Source organism: Puma concolor, chromosome B1, assembly GCF_028749965.1.
Source record: "Puma concolor isolate L17-30 chromosome B1, mPumCon1.1.hap2, whole genome shotgun sequence".
NCBI lineage: Eukaryota > Metazoa > Chordata > Mammalia > Carnivora > Felidae > Puma > Puma concolor.
The window spans coordinates 149,393,907-149,421,022 of NC_141670.1; the positions used below are offsets into that span (position 1 = coordinate 149,393,907).

The 27,116-nt window shown below is 37.6% G+C and overlaps 1 protein-coding gene and 1 long non-coding RNA gene across 9 annotated transcripts in view; one reads left to right on the forward strand and one right to left on the reverse strand.

Moving 5' to 3' along the window:
- Window positions 1–27,116, reverse strand: part of SLC4A4 (solute carrier family 4 member 4) — a 354,218-nt gene that overhangs the window by 76,442 nt on the left and 250,660 nt on the right. For all 8 annotated transcript variants that reach the window (XM_086704881.1, XM_086704885.1, XM_086704880.1 and 5 more), the window contains 2 exons: window positions 17,027–17,160; window positions 9,614–9,885 (listed from right to left, as the gene is read on the reverse strand). In XM_086704881.1, the coding sequence (XP_086561007.1) occupies window positions 9,614–9,885; window positions 17,027–17,160 (406 nt within the window). The remainder of the gene's footprint in view (window positions 1–9,613; window positions 9,886–17,026; window positions 17,161–27,116) is intronic.
- Window positions 1,415–26,465, forward strand: LOC147581939 (uncharacterized). Its single transcript, XR_015250416.1, has 3 exons — window positions 1,415–1,930; window positions 11,856–11,954; window positions 26,325–26,465. It is a non-coding gene; the product is annotated as an uncharacterized LOC147581939 (long non-coding RNA).

The following is a 27,116-nucleotide window of genomic DNA, read 5'->3' on the forward strand; positions in this document are numbered from 1 at the left end:
TTAAAAACAAGCTATACTTTTATACCTGCTTTATGTTGAATGGGACTCTGAAACAAGATATGCCAGGTTTCTTGCCCAGGACTGTAGAAGAGTCAACCAGAAGTAGAACTGATACCAAAATCTTGTTCAGCATTCTTTCTTTTCCTAGCCAGCATTTGATTTTCGTGGTAACAGAATTCAAGGTGGGATAATACTCTCCAATGTTAGATGATGTGAATTTCAACCGCCCCCCCCCCCCACACCCCGAAATGTGTCTGGTCTGACACACTGGTCTGAGTGTTCGGAAGAAAGCAGTTTATGTGAAATCACAGGCACTATTTAGATGGTGTCTGGGAAACTCCTCTTCCTGAGCAAGATTCTTTGATGCAATTTTATGAGCTTCCTGTCATAAGAGAGTGAAGGTCTTTGTACAACAGACTTTTCCACATAAAAACAAGGAGTAAGAGTGAGGGAGAAAGATATCCAAGATATCCTCCTTTTTTGTGAGATGAATGACATAATAAAGACCACCAGTGAACTAAACCAGGATTCCAATCTGAACTTCTAGGGACTACTTTCAAGTTCTAGATACACATCGATTCTGCTCACTAAATTCCTTTTATCTTTTCAGTTTTCCTCTGAGACAAGCTATTAAAGCATGCCTCTCAAAGTCCCAGAGACTACTATCAAAAGGACAATAAAAAGTATACACCTTTCCAACTTATTTTAGTAGGTAGCTTCTTCAAGAAAAGGACTTCAAAATAAATATGTAAACAAGCATTTCCAAAAATACATGTTAACAGAATATAGGAGAGTCCATACATAAGACTAAAAGTAAATTTCTTTAAGCTCACAGAGGAGAGAATTATCAATTTCAATTGGCTTCTGTGAGAGCCACTGTTCACCATTTGGATCAAGATACATACAATACAAGTATTTTGGCAACCAAGTGCAGAATGATCTATGCATATAGAATTCTTAATATCCTTAATCAGGATTCTGAAAAGGTCAAATAGAAAATCATAAACACACTGCACTTTGTCTGTCTTCACTATTTGCTCAGCACCATGGCTTATGCAGCAAAGAAACTCTTTGCCCTAGGAATCTGGCTAAGTTAGAATTAGCCAATTGTCACTGGGACAGTCTGTGTCCCACACTTGGTTTCAGGGAGTTTTCACAGGTTGGTCGTTTTATGTTCCTTGGATTTTCACTTCTTGATCCTTCTTCCTGTGTATCAAATTCTAGCTGATCCTCTGGAACAGGGGAAATGAACATCATTAGTAATAGACATTTAAAAATGTGCCTGTGAGTGTTCCATCTTAAGCTGGCTTTTTTTTTCCCCCTGTATGTTTAATGAGAGGTCTACGGAAAGATCAGGCTACAGGATACAAGGAGGAAAAAAAGGTGACATCCACATGTCAGTGTTAGTATACCTCCTGCATAAGAAATTTCAATTGCACCTGTAAGGTTGTCCTTCTTTATCCTCCAGTACCTCGCCCCAGGAACTACCCCATGACTCCTCTGCTTTACATCAGGAATATATACAAAGGCTACACAGTAAACTATGAGTAAGAAATAACCACCAAGGCTCAAAAGATCTGTCTGCCTTCATGCACCACCACATCACAAGTTAAGAGAAAGGAATGCTAAGAAAACTGGCCTAGAACTCTGGCTCCACCACATTCTGGAACAAACTGTCCCCAAACCACCTCACCGCATAATCTTAATAAGTCACCTCACTCTCTTGACCACAGGCCCCTCATTTGTGGAGGTGGACTTGAAACCATTTATCTCATAAGGTTACCTTGCAGGTTAAATAAGACAATGTAGGAAAAACTGTTAGCACAATAGCAGGTAAAACTGAAATAGATGGTTACTAAGGAGACTATCAGCTTTATGACCTGAAGAAAGCAAAATTTCACCCCTGGAAAAAAGTCTGCTACTTCACAAGGTTTGTGATGACTGAATACATATATACTATAATAACAGATATTGAAATACACTTTATTAAAATCCTTAGTAAAATGTATGGCACTTGGATGGTGCTTAATAAATATTAGCCAAATCTGAATCTACACCCTCAACATAGCTTCTTAGGATTAATGTAGAACTGGTTAGCTTGCTCTCAGCAAGAAAAAATGCAAGAGTATTCCCTACAATAATGAAATTTTAATGTTTTATTCATTCTACTCAAGCAACATCTTGAGGAAACTGAGTAACTAGAAAACAGATATAGAATAAAACTGAATAAGCTTCTTGCCTGCATGGTCATGTCAGGCTTCTTTAAGGATCCTGGGAAATTTTAGCACATGAACACCTCTTAATAAAATCAAATATTTATGCTTTAAATGTCTATATCAATAAAAGGGCAAAAATGGATTTTGGAAGGATGACAAGGTGAATGAGGAAAGCTTTGGGAGAAATAGCTCTTAGGGAAATTACCTGCCACCATCCTAGCCTTGAGCCTTAAAACAAATAGAAAGTTTTCTTCACGTTTTGTTATTATACTCTTCATTTTCCTAAGTATTTTTGCCAAGCCTCATGCTTTAGGTTTTCACTGTAACTAGACAAGTTCAAGTTATGACAAACTCCAATCTGTGGACACTTTTTCACACATTCACCTATGATACCACGTTGGAAGTTAAAGGGCTGAGCTACTATTAAGTGGGACATATTTAGTCACTATTTTCTCACAAAAAAATTTCTATTCCATACCCACTCATCACTACATTTCAGATGTGTATACACATTACTACAGGCTATGTTTCCAAATGTGTGTTTCTTGGAACCCACAGCTAGTGAATTATACAGATCTGGTGATTATCCAAATTCATTGTTTCCCCTCTTGAGTCCTGCAAGTGTTTCACAGAAACTGCTAAAATACTAGGCTAGGAGAGTAAAAGGAAGCTAAAATGATGGATGCTTCAAATTTCTATGGTTTTCTCAAAAGATCATAGTACCATAAATGATAAAACATCAGCTGTGCTGGTGAAGTATCCTTGCAAATGCAAAGCCTGAATCATTCTATACCAGAAGGCCTAGTACTTCCTGTTTAACCATTAGTCTATGATTTAAACCTACTTTATAATCCAAAGAGGGAATGATACATAATAAAAATAAAATTGCATAGAATATGATGCAGGTCATGGAAGATAAATTAGGATTATCTTTTATTTCCTAATTTTCTTTTAATGGGCTTTCTAATTACAAAACGCATATCGACTATAATATGGGACCACAGGAGACACAATCGAGCAGTTCCTTTTAATGGTTGTAACATCTTGGTGCATAGCATTTATTAAGATAATAGAAAAATAATATAGAAAGGAATGATAATGAAATTCTACTCTAGTGACGACCATTTTAGATCATTTGGAGGCCTCCTCATGCTGTGAATAAAACAAAGGTGTAGAAATGGAAGCCAGGGGTACCTGGCTCAGTTGGCTAAGCGTCTGACTCTTGGTTTCAGCTCAGGTCATGATCTCACAGTTTTGTGAATTCAAGCCCTGCATCAGGGTCTGCACTGACAGTGTAGATCCTGCTTGGGATTCTCTCTCTCCCTCTCTCTCTGTCCCTCCCCCGCTTGCCCTGTCTCTGTCTCTCTCAAAATAAATAAATAATTCTAAAAAAAAAAAAAAAAAGGAAATGGAAGCCATGGCTACTTTCAATCACTTGGTCTTAGAGTTTCACTCAGGGAAAAAGCCATCTTTTACTTAGAGATACTATAGACCATGATGTCTCAGTACTTGAGAAAGTATCCCTCTTAATCACTCATCCATTATTAAGCATGTTCTCCCTGGAACAGTCAACAATGAATCAATAAAATATATCCCTTCTGTTAACAATAAAGTATAGAATCTACTCCCTTGAGGCAGTTTTTCTTTCTTCTCTAATTTGTTTATCATTTTTAGCAAGGCTTCTTTCCCCTCCAGGTATAAAACCACACTTGGTTAGAAAATTTATTTTGACCCTTTCTAAAATATTAATATGCCCTTGAGTGCACACTCATTGCAACCTTGACACATCAGGCAAATTGAACACAGGTACTTAAGTGGAAATGTATTTCTAAAGTGTAGGTCAAATGAAAATCTGGCCTCATTCATTCAAAAAGTAATTAACACTATTTTCTACATTTAAACAACACATTTTAAAACAACACATTTTATAAAAAGCAATGTGAGTATATTTGTGTGTGTGTGTGTGTGCACAGCGTATATGTGGGGTGTGTGTGTGTGTGGTGTGATGTACAGGTGTGTGTGATGTGTGTATGTGTATGGTGTATAGATGTGTGTGTGGTATGGTGGTGTGCAGTGTGGTGTGTGTGTGCAGTGTTGTGTAGAGGTGTATATGTAAGTGCAAGTGTGTGGTGTATAGATGCATGTGGTATGATGTATAGGTGTGTCTGTGTGTCTGTGTGTGTGTGTGTGTGTGTGTGTGTGTGTGGTGTGTGTGTGGTATAGTGTATAGGTGTATGTGGTATGGTGTGTATGTGTGTAGTATGTAGGTGTGTGTGGTATAGTGTATAGCTGTGTGCATTGTGGTGTATAGGGTTGTGTGTGGTGTAGTGTATAGGTGTATGTGGGGAGTGTATGTGTGTGTGTAGTCTAGTTCACTGAAGTAGCACAATTCTTAAAAAGCAATGAAAAAGACCCTCTATAAATTTTTGTTGATAGTAGAAAGGAAAGGAATAAAAGGGCAAGAGAAGGAGGGAGAGGAGAGGGGGGAAAAGAAAGAAGAAAGATCATATCTTATTCCTTATTTACAAAATTCTGTCATTTGTTTTTGAGTGAATCAGACCAACTTAAAAGAAATGAACATTTCCCCTCAGGGAAGGGGAAAGGACTTTCTAGCCTTCTTCCACATTATATATAGTGTATAACACTTTTGTAGACTTGAGATTCAATGGAATAATATTAAATGATCTAACTACTACGTACTGAACTCCTTAACACTTTTTTCTTTAAATATGGCTCCAATGTTTCATATTTATCTACAACAGCACATTAGTTGTTAACTTGCGGTTGGCGGGGGGGGGAGGCTTCTAGTAAGAACCTAGTTAGTATACTCCATTGGGAAAATTTCAGGGAAAATTAAATGTTTGAACCCCTTTAAAAGAATACAACTAAAAGATTAAACTGGCTGGGGCATCTTTTGTGGAAAAAGGAGAAATAAGAATAAGAACAAATTTTTACTCAGTGTCTATTAGGTGGCAAACGTTACATATACTATTTCATTTAATCCATATGGTAACTTCTAAGAGTAGGTACAATTATTAACACAGCTCACAGGTTAAGAAAAACAAAGAAATTAGGTAATTAGCCTAGCCCATGGTCACACTGCTGGTTAGACCTGAATCATGGTCACTTCCCTTTACTCCAAAGCACATATTGTTCACACTTTATCACGCTAAGTTTCCCCAATTGGGATGTTGGTGATGAAATGTAATATTGTGGACTGTCCTTTAATTGGACATTTTTTAGTTTGCACTGTTGGCTTCTGAACTGAGTCATCTTTCTTATACATCTCTGCTATGTAAACATCAAGGCGCAGTGGAGATATAACCTCTATTACCTCTCCATCAATTAATAGCGACTCTATTTCTAAGAAAGAGAAATTTTAGCACAAAAACCACGTATTGACCCTGAGTGCTTTGTCAAACCACACGGCTAATTTTCCTTTTAGTGCTTGCAACTGGGCTTCCTTAGTTCTTCAGTATGACTTTGGTCCCTGAGCAATAGATGGGATGAAAGGGAGAGAAAGATGCATGAAGAAAAGAAAACTCAGGAAGTGATGAAGATTTATGGAAGCAAGTGAGAACAGGACAGACAAGGAAGGAAAAGAGGAGGAAGAGTTGTCTTCACAAAGCACAAAAAACTCATAGTCTTATTGTAGCTGTGAATCAAGTTTTCACAGGGATTAAGTGACCCCTATTTCCTTTCCTGTACAATCACTTCTCAGTTTGCAGGCCTATGTCTCCATCTGTGTAGTTGCTGGTTCACTGTTACACACGTCCCAGTGTTGAAAAACAAGTAATCCGCCAGTTTAAATATTATTGACTCATTGACTAAATTCTTTTACTAGGAGTGCATGTTGCGATGAAAGGCCAGGCTTTTGTTGTTTTTAGAATACTTACGCTAGCTGTACATGCAACTGTATTATTCTATAACTATCATTTTTCAACTTGCTATCATGAAGTACTAAATTGATGGTGGTATATAGTTTTCTTTCAAAAAGTATTAAGATCTTGAGGAGAGAAACACACAATCACTAATCTTAAGGGTTTATCATGAAAGTGGAGATATCCACTTGCCTTTTTTCCCAACCACAGACATTTTATTTCCATAGTTTAAGGAAATCCCTCCCATTCGTGTTCATATCCTTCATGAGTGCCTTTCACCTGGACAACTCTAAAAATATGGGGTGTGACCAACAGTCTTGTCATAAAATAAGCCAACTGCCCAATAGTGTTTGCTCAGAAGGGGGCATGATGAAGACTGGTTTGTTTTTCCATCATTCGTACTTACTAACCTTAAATTTTAATAATAATAACCGCAGTAACAGTGTCAGTTAGCAATTAGTCATTACATACCAGAAACCGTCCTAAGTACTTTGTCTGTACTAGAAAATACCTCAGTTTTTCCACACAATATAACAATTCTATAAGGTAGGTGCAGTTATTAACCCCTTTGTACCAATGAGGAAGGTAAGGTGAGGCACCCGGGGAAAAGGAACTTGCCTGAAGTCGCACATAGAACATTAGCCAAGCGGGGCTTAAATACTAGATTTTCTGACTTCAAAGCCCTGCTACACTTCACTACTGGTCCCACTTGGAGGTAGTAGAGATTGCCAGAGTCCTTCCAAGACAACTCCTCACTCTGTAAGACAGACTTCCAATACAAGCTGGGGAAAACAGGTCAAAGGAAAAGCCATCTATCTCCACTTCAGTGACTACTTACTATGCAGGTTTCAAGCTTCACAATGACATTTTCTAGAAAACAATGGTCCTTCTAGGAAGGAAAGTTACACATAAAATCTTCATGTATTTTTGACAATTAAAACGTTCAAATATGTCTTCCTTGGCTCTATATTATGATCTCTGCCAGCATCCAATTAAAACAACGAGCCCCAGTTTCCATTAGCCTCAGGTAAGTAGACCTTCTATGTGACAGGTGTGCTGACAAAGCCCTCATCTGGCTTCATGAATACCTCAAACCTCAAAAAAGTGAGGAGTATTTTTTTTCCTTTAAAAAATTTACTGTATGACTACTTAGACTTGCCTATGAAGTCAGATTACACACTTTTTTCATAAAGAAATAGTGACATATAAATACATAAAGATAGAAATAAATGAAACGGAAAGTTCAAAATCCCACAATTAAGTTTGTCTGTGAGCCAATAGTTTGAATGCGCATAGTCTGGACTTCCCCTGAAAGTACACAATGGATGGTTACTCTCCTCTTATTTAGGAAAAGTTCTATATGATTGTGTAATGGTAACATCTGTGTTTCAAGCATATTTAATTGATCCTAATAATAGTATCTATCATGTATTAAGTGCCTACTCTTCTCTAAGCAGTTTTTAAGTTATGAAATATTTGTCATCAGTACACATTTTAATAATAAAAAGCTTTTGTGATTATATGTCATTCATGTTGCCTACATTTTCACTTCATACCTGTCTCCGCTTTGCTTTTTTTTTTAATATGAAATTTATTGTCAAACTGGTTTCCATACAACACCCAGTGCTCATCTCAAAAGGTACCCTCCTCAATACCCATCACCCATCCTCCCCTCCTCCCCACTCCCCATCAACCCTCAGTTTGTTCTCAGTTTTTAAGAGTCTCTTATGCTTTGGCTCCCTCCCTCTCTAACCTCTTTTTTTTTCTTCCCCTACCCCATGGTCTTCTGTTAAGTTTCTCAGGATCCACATAAGAGTGAAAACATAGGGTATCTGTCTTTCTCTATATGACTTATTTCACTTAGCATAATCCTCTCCAGTTCCAACCACATTGCTACAAAAGGCCATATTTCATTCTTTCTCATTGCCACATAGTATTCCATTGTGTATATAAACCATAATTTCTTTATCCATTCATCAGTTGATGGACATTTAGGCTCTTTCCATAGTTTGGCTATTGTTGAAAGTGCTGCTATAAACATTGGGTTCAAGTGCCCTTATGAATCAGCACTCCTGCTTTTAAGCATGCGCTTTCTGTCAATGTGTATTGATTGTCCTTAAATAAGACAAAAGAATCTGTGAGTGCAAAGCCCAACAATGACCTATCTTTTCATCAGTGTTACTGACCAACCCAACTTTAGGGAGATACTGTTCTCTTGTCACTCGTCACTCAAGATGCATACAGGTCTTCTAAGGTTTCTCCACCCAAGTGGCAGAGAAGATTGCAAATACAGCACCAAAATATCTGAGGGCAATCTAACACAGCTTGCAATCAGCATTAAAATTCTTTGTTCTGTTTTTAAACTCATAATCATTTTGTCTGCATTCTAGTCTACGATACACCCATGTCTGTCTTACTGTAAACATGAAGAGGTTTTCCTGCAGAATCTATACGTAAAGGTGCATATTGCATGAATGTGCCCTACATCTCTGCTCAGGTTTACACGGTCCCCCATACGCTATTGTACTCCTGGTGCTATAAGACCTTCATGGAATGTGTATCAGTTTTTATTTTAAGGGACAATAACTTGTAGCTAATTGCATGACCTGGGATAACTAACACTATTACCATTTAATTATCTGACACAAACTTCTACAGATATAAAACAACTTTCCCCAAAGTGAATCCTTTCTTCCAAATGCCTTCCATATCATAAAATGATGAATTACCCTAAAAAAAAATCCAAAGACCAAGTTGAGCACCTTTTGGGAAAAAGTCCTGGTGCTGACCCAGGTTTGGCTAGAGGGATACTAGACTGCTAGGGTGTATAGAATCATATTCCTTACCCAGAACTTACTTTTTACTTTTATATCTTTCCTAATTCTAGAATATAAATCTTCCCTGAGAGCATAACATTCCTTCTTTTCTTTCTCTTATCTCTTCTTTTCCTTTCTTACTTACATGGTCTAGCACAGATGAACTATAACGCTCCTCTTTACCGCTAAGACACTACAATCTGAACTTCTTTTTCAATTTCATGCTTCAAATTCTATAAAGTCAATAGTATCTTGTTTCTTCTATAAGCTCAAAATAATCTATTTAGAGTTTACTTCAGGAAGAGATTCCTAGAGCAATAAGAAAACAGAAAAATATGGGACAGAAGTTCAGAGGACTGGGTTTGTCTGGCCCTTATATGTTAATATTTGTATCTGGTTTCCTCAACTATCAGATAAGATGAAGAATAATGTACACTAAATTTCCTTGCAAATACTGCAGTTTGAGCTAATTTCAAAGTTGAGTTCATTTCAGAGCTCCTGGTTTCTCTTCCTGATTGAATCTCGTGGCTAAGATACCTTAGGTAATAAAACTTCAAATCTGGCAGGATGGTTTCTCAGAGAAAATAAAATAAAACCTTTTACTGATGATCATGATACCATGCTGAAAGCTTGCATGCATGGAGCCTACACCTTCCTCCAAACACAGGGTAAGCACCAACATGAAGCATGGTGTCCTCACCTGGGTCAGGAGGCACACAGGCACAGGAAAAGTGAGTATTGTAGCCCACTTTGAAGTTGGAGTTGATGGGGTAGTAGTCAGCTAGCTTGATCATCTTCTTGAAAGCATCGTAGATAAAGATGAAGCTAATCAGAGAAGAGAAGCCCTCTTCTGTGAAGCGAGTGAAGTACTGAACCAAGAAGCTGGCATCTGTGGCTACCAAAATGAGACACAAGAAGGCTGACCACAAGCCAATCCAAAGGCGAAACTCCAGATAGTCAAAATTATGATCCCTGGAAAGAAGAGAGAAAGGTATTTTAGACTCCTCCATGGAATACAAAGAGTAATATAAAACTACCCAATGACGGCAGAATGATTGTAAAAAATACAGGATCACTTTTAGCCACTAAATATAAATCTCATTCTTGATTTTATCCAGAAAATACCAAGTCTAAGGATTCGGTCTCGTGATATCATTAAAGAAATAATCCTGAAAGTTTAAGAATGGCACATCAAAAGTAGTCATACCATTTGCAGGTAAATAACTAAATTTTCTCATTCAAACTCTGCCTTCATGGAGTTTAGAAAATAAACAATTTGAAAGCGTCACATTGGTACCCAGTATGCACTCAATAAATATTTGTGAGCTTCACTGGTTAATGAAGACACTAAGATAAATATATTCTCTGTTCCCACATCATCGCAATCTACTGAGGGAGACAAACTGATAAACATAATCACACCAGAAAATACTAAGTGATATCTAAAGGTTCCCACAGAGTGTCACAGAGGAATAACTAATTCTGGCTGGGGGTTGTAGGAAAAACTCCAGGTATTTAAGGGTAAATAGGATAATTACACTGTACTCAGATCAAGAAAGGCTCTCTTGCTGTGTCATAGCCAGATGCAACCACAGACGTGGTATCCTTCTTGCGAAGCTTGTCCATAGACATGGTATCCTTCTGCTTAAGTGGTGTGTGAAGCATCTTGTGACCACCTTGTTTTTGGTCTGTTCCTGTCCCACAGTAGTCTTAGATTAGGCTGCCTCCATCAAAGGAGGCCATTGTTTTTCAAAGCCCTTTCCATTCCTTTTAAGTAAATTAGCTCACATTTAGGAAAATATGGGCCAAGTGTTGACATTTTACCATTTCATATTGATTCTTTTAAAATTATGTGAAGATTATAGTATTTTTCTTATCATTTAAATTTTTTTTAATGTTTACTTATTTGCTTTTGAGAGAGAGAGAGAGAGCACAGCAGGGGAGGGACAGAGAGAGAGAGGGAGACACAGATTCTGAAGCAGGCTCCAGGCGCTGAGCTGTCAGCACAGAGCCTGATGTAGGACCTGAACTCACAAACTATGCGTTCATAACCCAGGCCAAAGCCAGATGCTCAGCCAACTGAGCCACCCAGCAGCCCCTTTTTCTCATCATTTATGATGAAAAAGCAAACAGTAGTCATCATATTTCTTCTATGAGAAAAAGAAATAAATCAAGGATCATGCATACTTGATGCTCTACAGCTTTGATTTTAAACAAGTATCTTTTATAGTGATGTATTTTAATATATTCCTGAAGGTATGGTATCAACACCTTCACCACGACCAATCCAGTTTGGGCCACCACGAAGTCTTTGCTTGATTTTATGTCCTTACTGATATCCATGTTTGCCCTGCTCAAAGCCATTTTCCACATTATAGCCAAAATGATCTTTTTAAATGTAAATCAGATCCTCCCTACCCCCTTTCAAAACCTTTTGATGGCTTCACACTGTTCATAGAATAAAATTCAAATTCTCTAACTAACATAATCGTTGGCATATTAAATGTTTCCAATGAGAACTTGCTAGATGAATTAAGGCATGCCTATGGCTTTGGACTTGAGACAGTTACTGCCATGACCTAAGTATTCTCACAGAGAGCCAGGAGATCCTGAGTGAAAATTTTATGGAATATTAGAATTAAAAGTTCCTTAGATACTGTGATGGTTAATTTTATGCATCAACTTGGCTGGATCATGTGGTACCCAGATATTTGGCCAAATGTTATTCTTGGTATCTCTATAAGGATGAGTTTGATGAAATTAACATTTAAATTGGTAGGCTTTGAGTAAAGCAGACTGCTTTCCATAACGTGGGTGAAATTCATCTAATCAAATCCTTCAACTGAACACAGCAAAATACCTGCCAACCCCAGGCAAGAAAAAATTCTCCAGAAGATTGTCTTTGGACTTGATATGGAACATGGCCTTTTCTGTTTCTACAGCAGACAGCCTTTGAATGTGAACTGGAACATCAGCTCTCCTGGGTCTCCAGCCTGTTGGCCCAACCTACAGATTTCGGACTTGCTAGTCTCTATAATCATGTGAGTCAATTCCTTATAATAAATCTCTTTATTATATTGGTCTCATTTCTCTGGAGAATCTTTTTTTTTTTTTTCAACGTTTATTTATTTTTGGGACAGAGAGAGACAGAGCATGAACGGGGGAGGGGCAGAGAGAGAGACACAGAATCAGAAACAGGCTCCAGGCTCTGAGCCATCAGCCCAGAGCCCGACGCGGGACTCGAACTCACGGACCGCGAGATCGTGACCTGGCTGAAGTCGGATGCCCAACCGACTGCGCCACCCAGGCGCCCCATGGAGAATCTTAATATAGATACCAGTTAGTCAAATATGTCTCATTTTATAGATGAGAACTCCAAGGCCAATGGAAGTTAAGTCATTTATCCAATGCCAAGGTTTTAACGGCAAAGCTGGACCAGAAACCAAACCTCTGCATTCTTGGACTGGTCCTTTAAAAATTGAGGAGGGCACCTTTTGGGATGAGCACTGGGTGTTGTATGGAAACCAATTTGACAATAAATTTCATATATAAATAAAAAATAAATAAATAATAACATGCTGGAAAAAAAAAAATTTCACCATCATTCCCCTGAGTTATATTTAGGGTGGACCTTAAAATCACTGTCCTTTTTTTCCTTCTTTTCACCAAATCACCTGAATTGGAATATATTACCAAAGCAGGAGATTATTAACACTTGGGCAGAAAGTTATCTCCTATGGATTTCCTGGAATCTTTCTTTTTTTCAATTTTTTTTTCATGTTTATTTTTGAGAGAAACAGAGTGCAAGCAAGGGAGGGCAGAAAGAGTGGGAGACACGGAATCCGAAGTAGGCTCCAGGCTCTGAGCTGTCAGCACAGAGCCTGACATGGGGTTGAACCCGCAAACCGTGAGATCATAACCTGAGCTGAAGTCAGTGGCTCAACCGACTGAGCTACCCAGGCGCCCCAATCCTGGAATCTTCCTGAGGACATCTTTTGCATTCCCTTATAGTTCTCTTTAGATCTACAATCCCACTGCTTAATCCTATGCTTGTCTCTGTGAGATAAGTAGAGTATAGAAAAAGCTAAATTCTAGGAACCTGAGACAATTTACATTATTACACAATGAATCAAGTCTTGGAGTCAGGGCTAAGAAACAGTTTTATTACTTCTGAGCCAACAAACTTTTTTCTTAAAATAAAAAGTTTTAAACAATTACTTAGTTTCGTTTCCCTAACAAGATGACAGGGCAGTCTTGATTTGTCCTAAGAATGCTAATGGTTGTTTAGAGAATTGATGTTTATAGGACAGGATGAGAAACAAATCCAATAACCAGCTAATGGTTAGGAACAGTCAGTTTGAGTACAAAGGGAAAAAATGCCTATATAAACTTAAATCTTAGGATCTAAACAATATACCAAAATAGCTGCTCTAAAATACTTAAATATTCCCAGAGTAGCTCTATAAGAATAACCCAAATAAAATCACTAAAACCGATGGCACTTCATTATAAAAGTGATATGTTTACAGCAGCAAGAAGAAAGAGGAATAAGAGATGAGAAACTTTAAAACAAGTTGATCAACAGTAATGACTACAATAAAGTGGCAATATTACATCCAACAAGACTATCAGTCCCTTTAGTGCCAAGTTTAAATAGCAATTAAGTTATAAAAAGTAACAGTAAATGATAGTAGAGACAAAAGAAACTATGGTGAATTCAAATGAGAAAATGGGTTTATATCCTTATGATATCACAGTGTTCCTAGATATTTTGACTTACAGTTTCTGAGTAGCATAAAACCAAGGTACAGACAAACAGAAGAACTCATCAGAGGCATGCTACAGAAATTAATGTTCAAGTCACTGACAAATGTAAACTCCCTAAACTACATGAATAAATCCAACAACATAATAGAAGAAAACAATCATTTGAAGGCCTCTAAATAAATTATTCAAAGAATAGAAGGAAAAAAATTATTGAATGACTAAATGCAATTATACAGGCTAAAATCCAACTTTAATTAGAGGTTTCTACATGGCTTAGACACAGTGTTAAAACTTCCAGGGGCACCTGGGTGGCTCAGTCGGTTAAGCATCCAACTTTGGATCAGGACATGATTTCACGGATTGTGTGGGTTCAAGCCCCACATGAGGCTCTGTGCTGACAGCTGAGAGCAGAGCCTGGAGCCTGCTTCATACTGTGTCTCCCTCTCTCTTTGCCCTTCCCCACTCACGTTACCTTTCTCCCTCTCTCTCTCAAAAGTAAACATTAAGAAAAAAAAACTTTCAGATTCTTTGCGTGAGAAAAAGAAAAGGTATCTAATTCTCTGTTACTGGTTTACAATGTGTAAAAATAGTGCAAAGAAGACTGTAGAATTAGGGGGGAAAAACTACAATTGTCATTTGGAAAGTTGTAAGCTGTCATTCTGTTACTAATTTTAAAAGGTGACAGAACATCTTTCATATTCCTTAATGATTCTCCAGTTTATAGGCCAAACATTAAAACCTGTATTCCACGTCAGAGGGAAATCTGTGGATTATGTGGAGTCACGCTTGAGTCCACTGAAGCTACAAAACAAAGATTTACCTACTTAAAAAAAAAACAGTAAAATATTTTGGGGGGAAATCTGGGCAAGACAGACTAAAGCAGTTTCTTTACTAAAGGACTTCTCAGATCCCTTAGTAAGCTGAAATGTAAAATGAATTACTAAGAGGAAGCAAATATACAGCATTTGCCAGATTTATGGGGATCACAGAGCTTTTTTTTTCTATGAAACACCTAAATGGGACTAATCATTGAGGAAATACACTTTGAGAAATAGTGATCTACACAAATACTCTATATCTAAACAAAATATTAGCACTGTTGTTACAATACAGAAGCAAATGACACAGCATTATGAACAAAAGGACATGGTTTGCCTTAAAGCACCACATGCTACTCAGTGATGAATTTAAAGCACAGTTTTTCAAATGTTTCTTGTTGCTTTACAACTGTTTTCAAATCACTTGGAACTATGTTTACATTACCAATTATGATGAAACAGAAGGGAAAGTGAGAAAGGAACTTGCTTAGTGAAAGGAAATAATCTCTATCCTACAATTATCTAAAGTAAACTGGGACGCAAACATTTTCTGTATATTAAGGCTCTGATCACATTGCATCCAATAAATCTTTCTGCAAAGGTTGCACATGTTTGTTCCTGTTTATAGTACATGCTTGTTCCATCTTTCCACAAAAGCTTTCTTGTCTCACACAATCTTTTCTTAAACATATAAAAATGGTTTGACTTTCTATAAACTGACACGAATAGAAATTCTTTCCAATGTCCTTCTGAGAATTATGATGGAGGAGGGATTTGTAGTGATGAGCTACAGAAAACTCACATTATTGCTTTAAATTCTCATAAGATCTTGCTGATGTTCTCAGCCCAGTTTTCAAAACACTCGTTTTAAATTCTCACCGCCTTCTCTATCTTGTGATAGCTTTTGATGGTAACGTACAGTTTCAAAGGCTATTCTATCAGCCCTTGAGTCCATGAGGTATCATGTAGGTAACAAAACTTCCAACAACAAAATCTTAAAAATTTATAACAATATAAGAATATGGAAATTCCAACAAGGAGTGCCAGCAAGTCAATATGAAATTCTGCAATCTGCCGAAGGATTGAGGTCTGCTGGGAAAGGCAATTCTCTCTGAGAGGTATCGAGTTCACTAGAAAGAGGCCAGAATACCCAATTTGATTTTGAATTTATTTGTGTGCTAATGTGGCCACTTGGATAATTCGCTTAACTTGATTTTCTCCTTCTTAAAATGATCCATCAAATTCTAAAAGAAAATACGATATCACAATTGTTATGTCCATTAGGAGTGTATAGTAATTTCATAAGAGGCATAGTATCCAGAGTCAGAAAGCAGAATTCAAATCCCAGTCCCACCAACAACTGGTAATGGGGCCTATGAAAATGCACTTACCCTCTCCCTGCCTGTTTTCTCATCTATAAAACAGGGTATGGGGGTGGGGTTGGGGGTGCCTGGGTGGCTCATTTGGTTAAGCATCAGACTCTTGATTTCAGCTCAGGTCATGATCTCACAGTCCTGAGATCAAGGCCCACATCGGGCTCCGCACTGAGTGTGGGGCTTCCTTGGGATTCTCTCTCCCCCGCCCTTTTCAAAAATAAATAAACATTTAAAAATAAAAATAAAAATAATAAAACAGGGTATGGTCCCTACCTCATTGCACTGCTACAGGAATGAAATGAGGAAGTACATGTAACGCACTTCGGATCATATTTGGTATGTGATCAACACTCAACACTCAACAAATGCTATTACTAAGCTGGCTCTTGAAATGAATCTTTAGTTAAGAACACTGGAATCAGGGTCAGGAGCAGTGGATCACTGGAACAACTAGTCTCTCATTAATGAGCCATGGGACCTTGAACAAGACATTTCATTTCTTGTCGGCCAGGATCATGACAGGAAATAGATGGCATTCTCAAATGGGTTTGTGAGGAAAACTTAATAAATGGGCTATTTACAGATGTGTGAGTAACAGAGAATGGCAAAGTACTCAGGAACTGGAAACATCAGGGAGCCATTTTTACCTCCTGGCTTCAAAAGGCCAAGGAAGGAAGAGAGTCACCAGAGCCTAGTGAGGGTAGAGCCAGGCCAGTGGAGCCACTGTACAGAGGCTCTACTCAGGGGACAAGCCACTGCCAGACTGCAGTGTTAAAGCAGGGACTGTGAGGTACAGGGTGGTGGACCCACACCCTGACCTCTCTCCCTCCCTTCCTGTCCTACTCGTGCACTAGTCTAACCCAACAATAAGCCAGAGGGCAAAGGAGACTTAGTGTTTGGGTCAGCCCCTGTGGCACAAAGCAGGACTAGAAGGATAGAGAATAATGATGAGGGCAAGTAGATAGTACAACATATGGGCCCTCAGCTGAATCAAATGTAAAATGAGTGTTGGACTACCCAATCTCCAAGGGCCTTTCAACCTCCGAATCTCAAAATTGCCATATTCTGACCCACCTAATTACTATTCGGTGCTATATCTAGACTGTGTTCTAGAATTAATCCTAATTTATAATTAGACATGTATACACATACTTGCTGAAATTGAATAGAAGCCTCTCAAAGACAAGGACAGGTCCTGTGCTGCTCAAAATCGTGAGTGGTTGACCGGCAAACAGGCAAAAGATGGCCCCAGAGACAGCTGTGCCCAGGAAGCTCTCCAACACGCCCTGATAGAAAGAGAAGAGAGCTGTTAGGAGAAACACACCTTTCTTCCTCCCAGGTGTGATGCCAATGGGGAAATTAAGCACATGAATATGCTACTACAAAGGCCATACCAAACACAGAAAGTGGACACAAAGAATTGAGATTCTTACCAGTATGAATATCACCATCTATTTCACATACGATTTAGTCATTCCTCCCTACTGGAAGGGCGGACTTGTTCCAAAAAACTACAGTAACTATAATGACTGGTGGTTGACTACAGAAGGCAAAAGGTGACTCTGATCCATTCTAAAAATATTAATTGAAGCTTCTGTATGGAAAATCACATTATGTAATCCCACCAAGTGGGTAGAAATGATTTAGTACTTTGGGTGATGCTTTTCTCTCTGTGGTTAACTTCAGTGTTTGCTTCAGCCTGATTTCACCCTGCGCATAGCAGGTACTTACAAGTAGTTACATTTTAAACACAAAGGCTATTTTTTCTAAAGGAAAGATTTGAGAGGGGAGCAAAGAAGACACAAAAAGTTATTTTCCCTTCATCCTGCAATCTCTAACATACCAATTCCAAAATTAAAAAAAAAATCTTTATATATATATATATACAATATAATACACATATTATATTATATATATTGTATATAATATAAACTGATAGAAGAACTTTAATTTATTTTAGAGGAAATACATGTGTAGGAACATGAATAACTAAATCTTGGTGGCCACACTCTCCTGTACTTATAACTCTGGAAACCCAACCCATTGTCTTCCTTTAGGCTAACAAGAACAAAGAAACATGAACCATCAAGTATCACTGACTTAAAAAATTACCCTAACTTTCTTAATCATGTCATTTGGGACCAAGGCCTCAGACGATGGCAAACTAGCCCATTTCCTCTATTTTTCACAGTTCAAATTTTAGTTAGAAAAGCACATGTTTATTTGCAAGAGGATCTAAACTTGAAATAGTATTATATCAAGGGGTGACCTTTTTAAATATAAAAAGGTGACAAGAGACCCTTTAATCATAGGGTCTATGATCATACTAAAACATACTAAATCATACTAAAACAAAATGGTGCCAGGAAGATCTCTCCCTTCAACTGAGTAACAAATTACCTGTTCATAGAAGCATGATTTATGTTTTTACATAAAGCAAGCCATCTCTTAATCTAAACCGCCCTCTGTTTGGAGCAGAGTAGATTTCTGGATAATCTGTGATACCTCTCAGTGATTCCCTGCACCCCACCAATAAAAAGTTAACTTATCTGCCTGTGAGCCTAAGGCACCTCTTTCTACTGCCCCAAAAGTTCTCCAGCAACTTTCATTCACCCATCATATAACAAAATGATCACACAGAATTTTTTTTTTAATCAAGTTACGGGCATGGAATGAATAAATCACGGGAATAAAAGGCACAGCATAGGAAATATAGTCAATGACATTGTAATAGCATTGTATGGTGACAGATGGTAGGTAACTCGTGGTGAGCACAGCGTAACACAGAGAAGTTGAATCACTATGTTCTTTTGACAGCCAAAAGTAACGTAAAATAGTATGTAAACTACACTCAAGTAAAAAAATGTTTTTTTTAAGTAATAAAAGTTTGAATGACAGAAGTAAAAAAAAAAATCAACTTCTAGAACTTAAATACATCAAGTGCTATACCCACTCAAAAGCTTTCCTAAGAGACCCCTATTATAATGTTTACCCAAAATATTTTTTACACTGCATCAGAGCCACCAATGTTATGCTTAAAATGGCACTGGCAAAAGCACATCCTCCTCTTTGAAGGGTACCATTCAATTCAGAAAACAGTTAAAAATCCTTTAAAACAGCACCATGCATTAATGGGGCTGGGGTGGGGACAGGGCAAAAAAACAAGGGTTGACAAATAAGACTAGCTTCTAACACAGAGAGTATCTATATTCTGACACAACTAGGAACAACTTCTAAGAAATCTAGGTTGAAATCTGGGCGGGGCAGGGAGGCGAGGAGGACAGGGAACCCTATTTCCATGGCCGTGAGCTCTACTGCATGACTGAAGAACGTCATCTCAATATTTTGTAACCACTCCACACATAATCAGAGTATCCACCTCCTTCTTTTTCAGACAGAATGAAGAATAACACACAAGGCTGGCAGAACCAGGCTGCATTTATGCAGACAAGATAGTCCCTTGTGCCCAACAAATAGTTTTGATCTCTTACATGTGAAGGTATTGAGATTCAGGAGAGTTAAGTGATATGAACAAGTCCACCATGTTCAATGTGGCACGACAGGTCTTTGGAGTGTGGGTACCTGCCCAACCACGACTTCACCCATAGCAACGATACAAAGTATGCTGGCTTCAGCTGGGGTTTTCTTGGAAGTGCAGTTTTTCACCTCCTGTGCATTGACATTGGGTTTTTTTTTAAACGTCTTTATCATTTATCTTTCTTTTTCATGACTGGCTTTAGTGTGTAACATGAAAGGGTAGGAACGGAATGCTCCCCATGTGGCAAGACAAGCCACCCTCTGCGTGAATGTGACAGGCAGAGTTATACTGTGTCATTCTTTACCAAGCACAGAGAAGGACATATTTCTCATTACTATTGCAGTATCAAAATACAGCACCACCTGGGCGTGAGACAGAACAGGAAGCAAGAAAGAAGAAATGCAAGATTGGGGATTCTCTACTTGATTTGCCATCACTATCAATCTCTCTGAGGGCAAAGCACAGGGTCTCTGGGGGCCTTCTTATTTTTCTTCCTCTCATCAAGCTCTGCCCTATCCCTCCATGTGCTCTGTAGGTATGCAGTAAACACTAAAGGAATTGAAGAAGAAATACCCAAATCATACCCTAGGTTCCACTTATCAAAGGTCAACAGCCGCTGTTGCTCATTCAGTAAAGATAACAAGGAATTTCTCCCAGAAGATGGCTTTGATTTATGGAAACCATGTGACTGTTAAAAGGCAGATTATTTTTATTTCAGTACTTGATCCTTTGGTAAGTGCTACAGTTTCCATTCTGTTGCTGACAATTTTGAAACAGAGACAGGTGATTTATTATACACACTACACTGGAAACTTGCTTAAACTTAGAGATCCTTGCAGCGTTTCTGAGAAAAGAACTATTTTCACCATGTTTTGATTTGTTAGGCTTGACAATACAGAAATGTAAAAAAATAATCTCATGCAATGAATAACTTCAGTTTAACTAACAAGAATTTAAAGCTATTTATAAAGTGAACTATCAGAAACCCTTTTCTGATTTGTTATATTCAGGATTCAGTAATATAAAGAAAGAAAAGAATGTGTGGGTGTGTATATTTTTAATAGATATAACTCATAAAGACACTTCTGCCCCCAGTTTCTCCCTGCCTCTATTATTTCTCATTCAGTCCATGAGGACACGTGTGGCTGAGCTCTGAGGTGTGGAAGAACCAGGTGGCACAATGTTACAGCTCCGTTTTGGTTAGGCTTTTACTTCACTCCATTTCCGAGCACATACCACCCACTGTGGAACAACAGAATGAGCAAAGAACCAGCAGTCAGGAAATCTAGAGTCTAGACTTTGTTCTGTCATCAGAGAACTGATGATCTTGAGAAGGTCACTTAAAGTCTGTCAAATTTAGTTTCCTCGGGAAGGACAGATTCCATATGTTTTCACTCCTATGTGGATCCTGAGAAACTTAACAGAAGACCATGGGGGAGGGGAAGAGAAAAAATGGTTAGAGAGGGAGGGAGCCAAAACATAAGAGGTTCCTAAAAACTGAGAACAAACTGAGGGTTGATGGGGGGTGGGAGGGAGGGGAGGGTGGGTGATGGTTATTGAGGAGGGCACCTGTTGGGATGAGCACTGGGTGTTGTATGGAAACCAATTTTACAATAGATTTCATAATAAAAAAAAATTTAGTTTCCTCACGTAGAAGAGAAACATCCAGATGGTAGAGGATAACAATGGACTCTGGAATCAAAAAAATCTCAAAGTGACATCTAGACTGTGCCATTTACTCAATCAATGACTTTAAGAAAGTTACTTCATCTCTCTATGCCTTATACAGTTAGGATGCATATTAGACAACACATGAAAAATGTTTAGTGTAGTCTCTGATATAACTTTTTTATAAACAGTAACATATACACAATGTATTTGTTTAGATATAAGATGGGAAGCTGAACTAGCCGATTTCCAACATCTTTTCCAGGTGGCTCAGTGCAAACAGAATGTGTTGGAGTGAAGTATATCGTAGTTAAATCTCAGGTCCACCAGTCACCAAATCCTCTACATGCTCTCTCTTCTGTAAAATCAATTGCTATTTCACAGAATAATTGGACTAAGAAAGACAATATATAAAGAGCTAATAACAGAGATACAATAAAATGTTTGTTTTCTTTCCTTCACTACTTCTCATCTCCTTCTTCCCAGCCTGGCTCTATTATTTCCCTTTTCTTCAAAAGAGGGAAAAGATGGGGAGAGAAAGCCGAAAGGAGTGACATAAAAGAAAAGATGAAGGTTAGTCCTCAGAGGAAAAGGGGCAAAAAAAACCTCTTTAGATCTCCAATATTTCTCAGAGCAAATCCCAAATCAACAGAAGCCTTAGGGGGCCACGCTACAGCCATTACTTCTTTTCATTCCTTGTGTTACTAAACACATGGAATCAACTATAATACAACAGAATAGTTTGTTTTACTTTACAGCAGTGAAGTCAAAACCCACATCCAAAACAATGTATGAACACTTTTCTGCTCACATCAGGGTATGATGTTAAACCAAAGATGGTCCCTGTTTGGCAAAACAGCCAAGAAAATCAGCACAAGTCCCATAACAGAAAGATCAAGCATCAAAGAAGTCAGACCATAAGAACAAGAGTCTTTAAAAAAAAAAAAATTAACCATCATTGGTAACACCAGCGTTTCAGATCTTTGAACTACCTGTGACAAGGGTCACCAGGCCATCACGCCTGTCGTTGCTAACGTGAAATAAGCACATTCAAAAGATAACAAAACATTAAAAATTAAAAATGTACACTGTCAATTTTGACTTCACTGCAAGTGAGTATCTTCATATAACACTAAAGAATGACCCGCTTGTTTTCTGTCCTTTTTATTAAGGAATTCATTATTTAGAATAATAATCACAACTGTTGAGGGGGGGGTTGGATGGCAATAACAGGAGAAAAGTGACACAACTGCCCAAGAAAACAAAAAATTTTCTATGGCTTTGAGAATTTTCAACCAAGTAAAACTTGGAAAGTAAAATATTTTGGTGGTAGTAAATGATAAAGTATTCGCTGACGTTGTTATATTTCAAGCTTTTTAAGAAAACTAAAATGTTTCTAACCATAAGAAGAGAAATTTCAGCCTGTGTTGGTTATAATTTATACAAACTGTGTGGAATGTTGAATAATAAAATTAAATTTCTCTAGCTGTGTCTTCAAATCTGAAATTTAGCCAAGGAAAATGATACAGCCTAATGCCCCTTAAACACATCCATTGGAAATAGGCAGTCAAGACCCGAATTATCTGCAGGAGTTTTGATGTCAGGTCCCCAGTTAAAAGCCAAGCCACATGATTAAAAATAAGTGAAGAAATGATGAAAGTCTCTAAATCAAATTTAGGTCACATGACAATTATCTGAGAAGCTTTTTTTTTTTTTTTTTTTTTTTTTTTTTTAAGAAAAAATACTGATTCCTTATCTCTACCTCGAACAATTAAATCAATATATCTGAAGATCAAGCCTGGGGAATTGGTATTTTTTCAAAGTTCCCCAGTTGATTTTCATGCAGCTCAAATTTGAGGTGCACCAATTCAAAAAAAAACTGCCTTCCTCTCAAAATAAGAACCACCTGCTGACATTTGTTAGGGTTACACAGACCATCCATCTACACTGGGGAAGAAGACTGGATATCCAACCCTCATTTTTTATTTCACCTGTGTAACTGCAGCCTATAAATCAGTGATTTCTGTCCTGACAGATCACAGCTGCCAAATCCTTATTGCCATCTACTCTGCCTAAAAGCGCTCTGTCGTCATGAACAGGATTTCTGTTTACACTGCCCAGCAGGACTGAAGAAAGAGAAAAAGCTGAAAGATGAATTAGCTCTCTGCTTAAAGAAAAGTGTGATCCAAAACCTTGACCAAAGAGCCACAACTGCAAGTGTGATAGAATGGATGGGCAAGACAGGGAGGCTTTACGGTATTTTTTTGTTTGAAGAGTTGTGAATAGGTACCTAGATCATCTGAAGTGCCCAAACATCAAATGCCAGTATAACCTTACACAAAATTAATCCCAGATGGATAAAAAATTTAAATGAAAACATAAAAGAACTAAGATATGTGGGTAAATATTTCTCTAATCTTGGAGTGGGGAAACCTCTTTAAGTATATAATGAAAATAAGAAACCATAAAAGATTGAAGATTTTGAATACATAAAAATTACAATCTATATAGCAAAAGAAATCATAAATAAGGTGAAAAGACACAGGATAGATCTAGGAAAAATATATTTGGGATATTTCTGACAAGAAAAGGGTAGATATCCTTATTACACAAAGAGAGTTCTTATGAGTCAATGAGAAAAAAAACAAATACCTAAAAGGAAAATATGCCAAGGACACAAATACAAAGTGTAGACAGCCAATAAAAATGCGGAAGGATATTCGCCCTCACTAAAAATCAAAGAAATCTGAATTGAGTAAGAATGAGCTATCATTTTTCCACCCATTGAATGGCAAAAATGAAAATATGGTACACAATCCTGTTTTTGCAAGAGTGCATGCATGTGGACAGTCTTGTCCATTATTGGTAGAAGTAAAAGCTGGGATGACCTTTGTGGAGTGTAATTTAAAACAAATATAAAAAAAATATCCTGCAAACATTTGCTAGGAATTTTACTCCAAGGACATAATTACAAAGAATGAAAATGTAGTTAGGCACCACAGTTTGTTTATAATTGAGAAAAATCGGGAAAACTGAAAGTGTACTAATAGGAGATTTATTAAGTAAATTGTAGGACATGTATCATCATGTGTATAAAAGATGTAGTCATTAAAAATAATGCTCAAGGTCCACATTGAAGTGGAAAAACTTCCACTTAATACTAGCCATGTTATGAAACAGCAGGTATATGATCTCGCTTATATAAAATCTTATACATCAATCTATCTGTTTCCACATGCACTGCAAGATGTAGGAAAGATGTTTATGAAAATGCTCATAATGGCTATTTCTGAGTCATGAGTTTAAGGGCAAAATTACCTTTTATGTAGTTGTTCTGTATTGTTTGAGTTTTCTACAGTGCATAATTATATCTTATTAAAAATAAAGCCATTTCAAAATTATTTCAAGACAAACACAAAATAGTTTTAGAAGGTAGCAACATTTGGGACTGCCAGCCTGCCCAAATCACTATCATTTTCTAATCACCAAGAAAACAGAGTTGACAAAGGTCTTTCCATTGAAAAAACCCAACCAAATATGTTCGGGTAAGTAAAAAATTCGGTTACATTTGACTTAACCTTAATCAAATAGGTTTGATTCAGAACTTGTACATGAAGTGAAGCAAATGATCTAGTTAAGTTGCTTCCTGGGAGAAGGAACAGCCAGCACACTGGAGGCAAGTAAACAATGCAAGCCCCTTACTTTGTCACCAAATGCACATTTAGTTTTGCCAACCACAACAACCCAACTGCCTCATGCCAACAGACTATCTCTACCTAATTTTTTAAACCTGTGGTATGTTTCTGGAAGACTATGTCAGGCAGATGAGCATATCACCTTGCATTTCCACTTAGAGAAAGAAATGCATTTTGGTGCCAAAGCACAACATTTAGGTAAGTTGAAATTACTATACAGTCCTTACTACAATGAAGCAATTATCAATTTTCTTTACTCTTGCTGCTATAAACTGCACATGAGAACCTTCATAAAGAAGTGTCTATCTTATGGAGGAATATCATATGTGAATAAGAAACGATATATTTCCAACCTCAGCAGATTGATTAAATATTCTCAGCACAGCAGTATGTTTAAATAAAGCTTCAAATTTGGAGATGCCAGCTATAAATGTTCCTTATTATGAGACAAATTTCCTTAAAATGTGCTCCGTTAGGCTCCATAAATATCACAAAATTCACACAATTCTAAAAATCTTACTGTATCCTTTTGCTAAAAGGTTTGTGAAAATAAGATTATATTTACTCTGGGGAAAAAAATTTAAATGACTTTCTTCACTCTAGACTATGCTCAGTCATTCACAATCAACAATGTCAATTTGAGTTCAAAGATTTTTCTGTGTCCATAAAGCTAAGAACAACTTTTAAGTGACATAGAGACTTGTCACAGAACATCAGAAAGTGTTCCCTGTACAGGTAACTTGCCCATAGACTAAGCTATCCATAAGTATTTGTTAAATCAATGTTTAACAATTGAATCAGAAGTATCTAAATGAACAGAACAGTGTACCTGCCTGGCAACCAAGAATATAACTACAATGCAATGAGCTGGCACACATGGTCACAGAGTTGGTTCCGGAAAGAACATGCTTCTAGGATGGTGAGGCTGCAAACCTTTTGTTTGTTTCATAGCATGGCAAGGGGACAAGAGCATTATTACAGTGGAACATACTGAGAAGGATAATAAGAGTGTTGCACAATTCCTGGACTTCAGAAAGCATATGTTCTAGTCCTTTGTTGCTGAACAATATGAACAGAAAAGAAGCACAAGCCCAGCGCTAGATCCAAGATAAATCTGAGGTCAACTCTTAGCAAAGCAGGTTCAGTCACTTGAGAAATCCAAGCTAAATTTTAATTGCCACACTTAAGGAATCCATGAATACCTCCTCTGAAAGCCTTAGAGTGCTCTCAGAGCAGCCTGATGGTCCAAACATGTGGCCCAACTTGGAGGATTCATGCAGTCATGGATGTTGCCATTATAAACTGATTGTACTTGGATCCATCATAGCTTCAACTGTTTTATTTTGAACACAGGTCCATGGGAAATGATCCATATGTATGGCTCCTAAGATGTGCTTCTAATGATGTGGGGGAATAGATGTATACACACAGGTGTGTATGTGGGATTAAATATACATATATTTTATTATGATTAATATTAATTACAGTTTATATATTTTTTTTCAGCTCTGAAATAAATGCTTAACTGTAAATTTTTGTCTTCAAGCAGGCAAGACCTCCTGCACAGAAGCTGGCAGAAGAGTTGCTTAAACAACAACAGTTCAGTGACTCATCTGTGTTTTCACAACACGTTTGTACCAGAACCCATGTCTATTTGTAGCCTGACAATAAAGACCCTATATGAACCATCTCTGAGCTGTCTGCCTTAAAAGCAAGGACACTATTCTCAGTTGACTCACTTGAGCTACTTGTGCTTTTGAGAATAACCCGTTGCCACATTTATGAAGGCATGTGATATAACTGAAGATTACTTCAGGCTGTGCCAATGTCCTGCTTAGTTCTGATCTAGTGTTTAGAAGGTCAAATAGACCCAGAGGGCTTTACCACCCTCAATAATCCCCTATATACCACTACTGGTATCTCTTGGGGACATAGAAAAAGAATGCCTTATCAACACCCTAGACTGTAAATACCATCAGAATGGGGATTATTATCTATTTTGGCTACTTATCTGTATCCCCAGCACTTAAAATAGTGTCTGCTACACAGTAAACACCCCATAAATACTTGCAAAGGAATAAATCAACCTCTGCCATGGGCCTGGGAAGTGATCTGGGACTTAGCACCAAATCCACAAAATATTTTGTTGTCCTGATGCCAAGTCAAGATTTCTACTTCAGAGCATCAAAACTTCTGTATGTTCAAGTACAGGTCCTTTCAGTATTGAGATACTTTTCAACATATTAAATCACCTTACTCCCTCGTCCTTAAAATAGATAAAACCAACAGAAATATCAACCTAAGTCATCTATCATCATAAGAAAACCTAGTACAATGACTA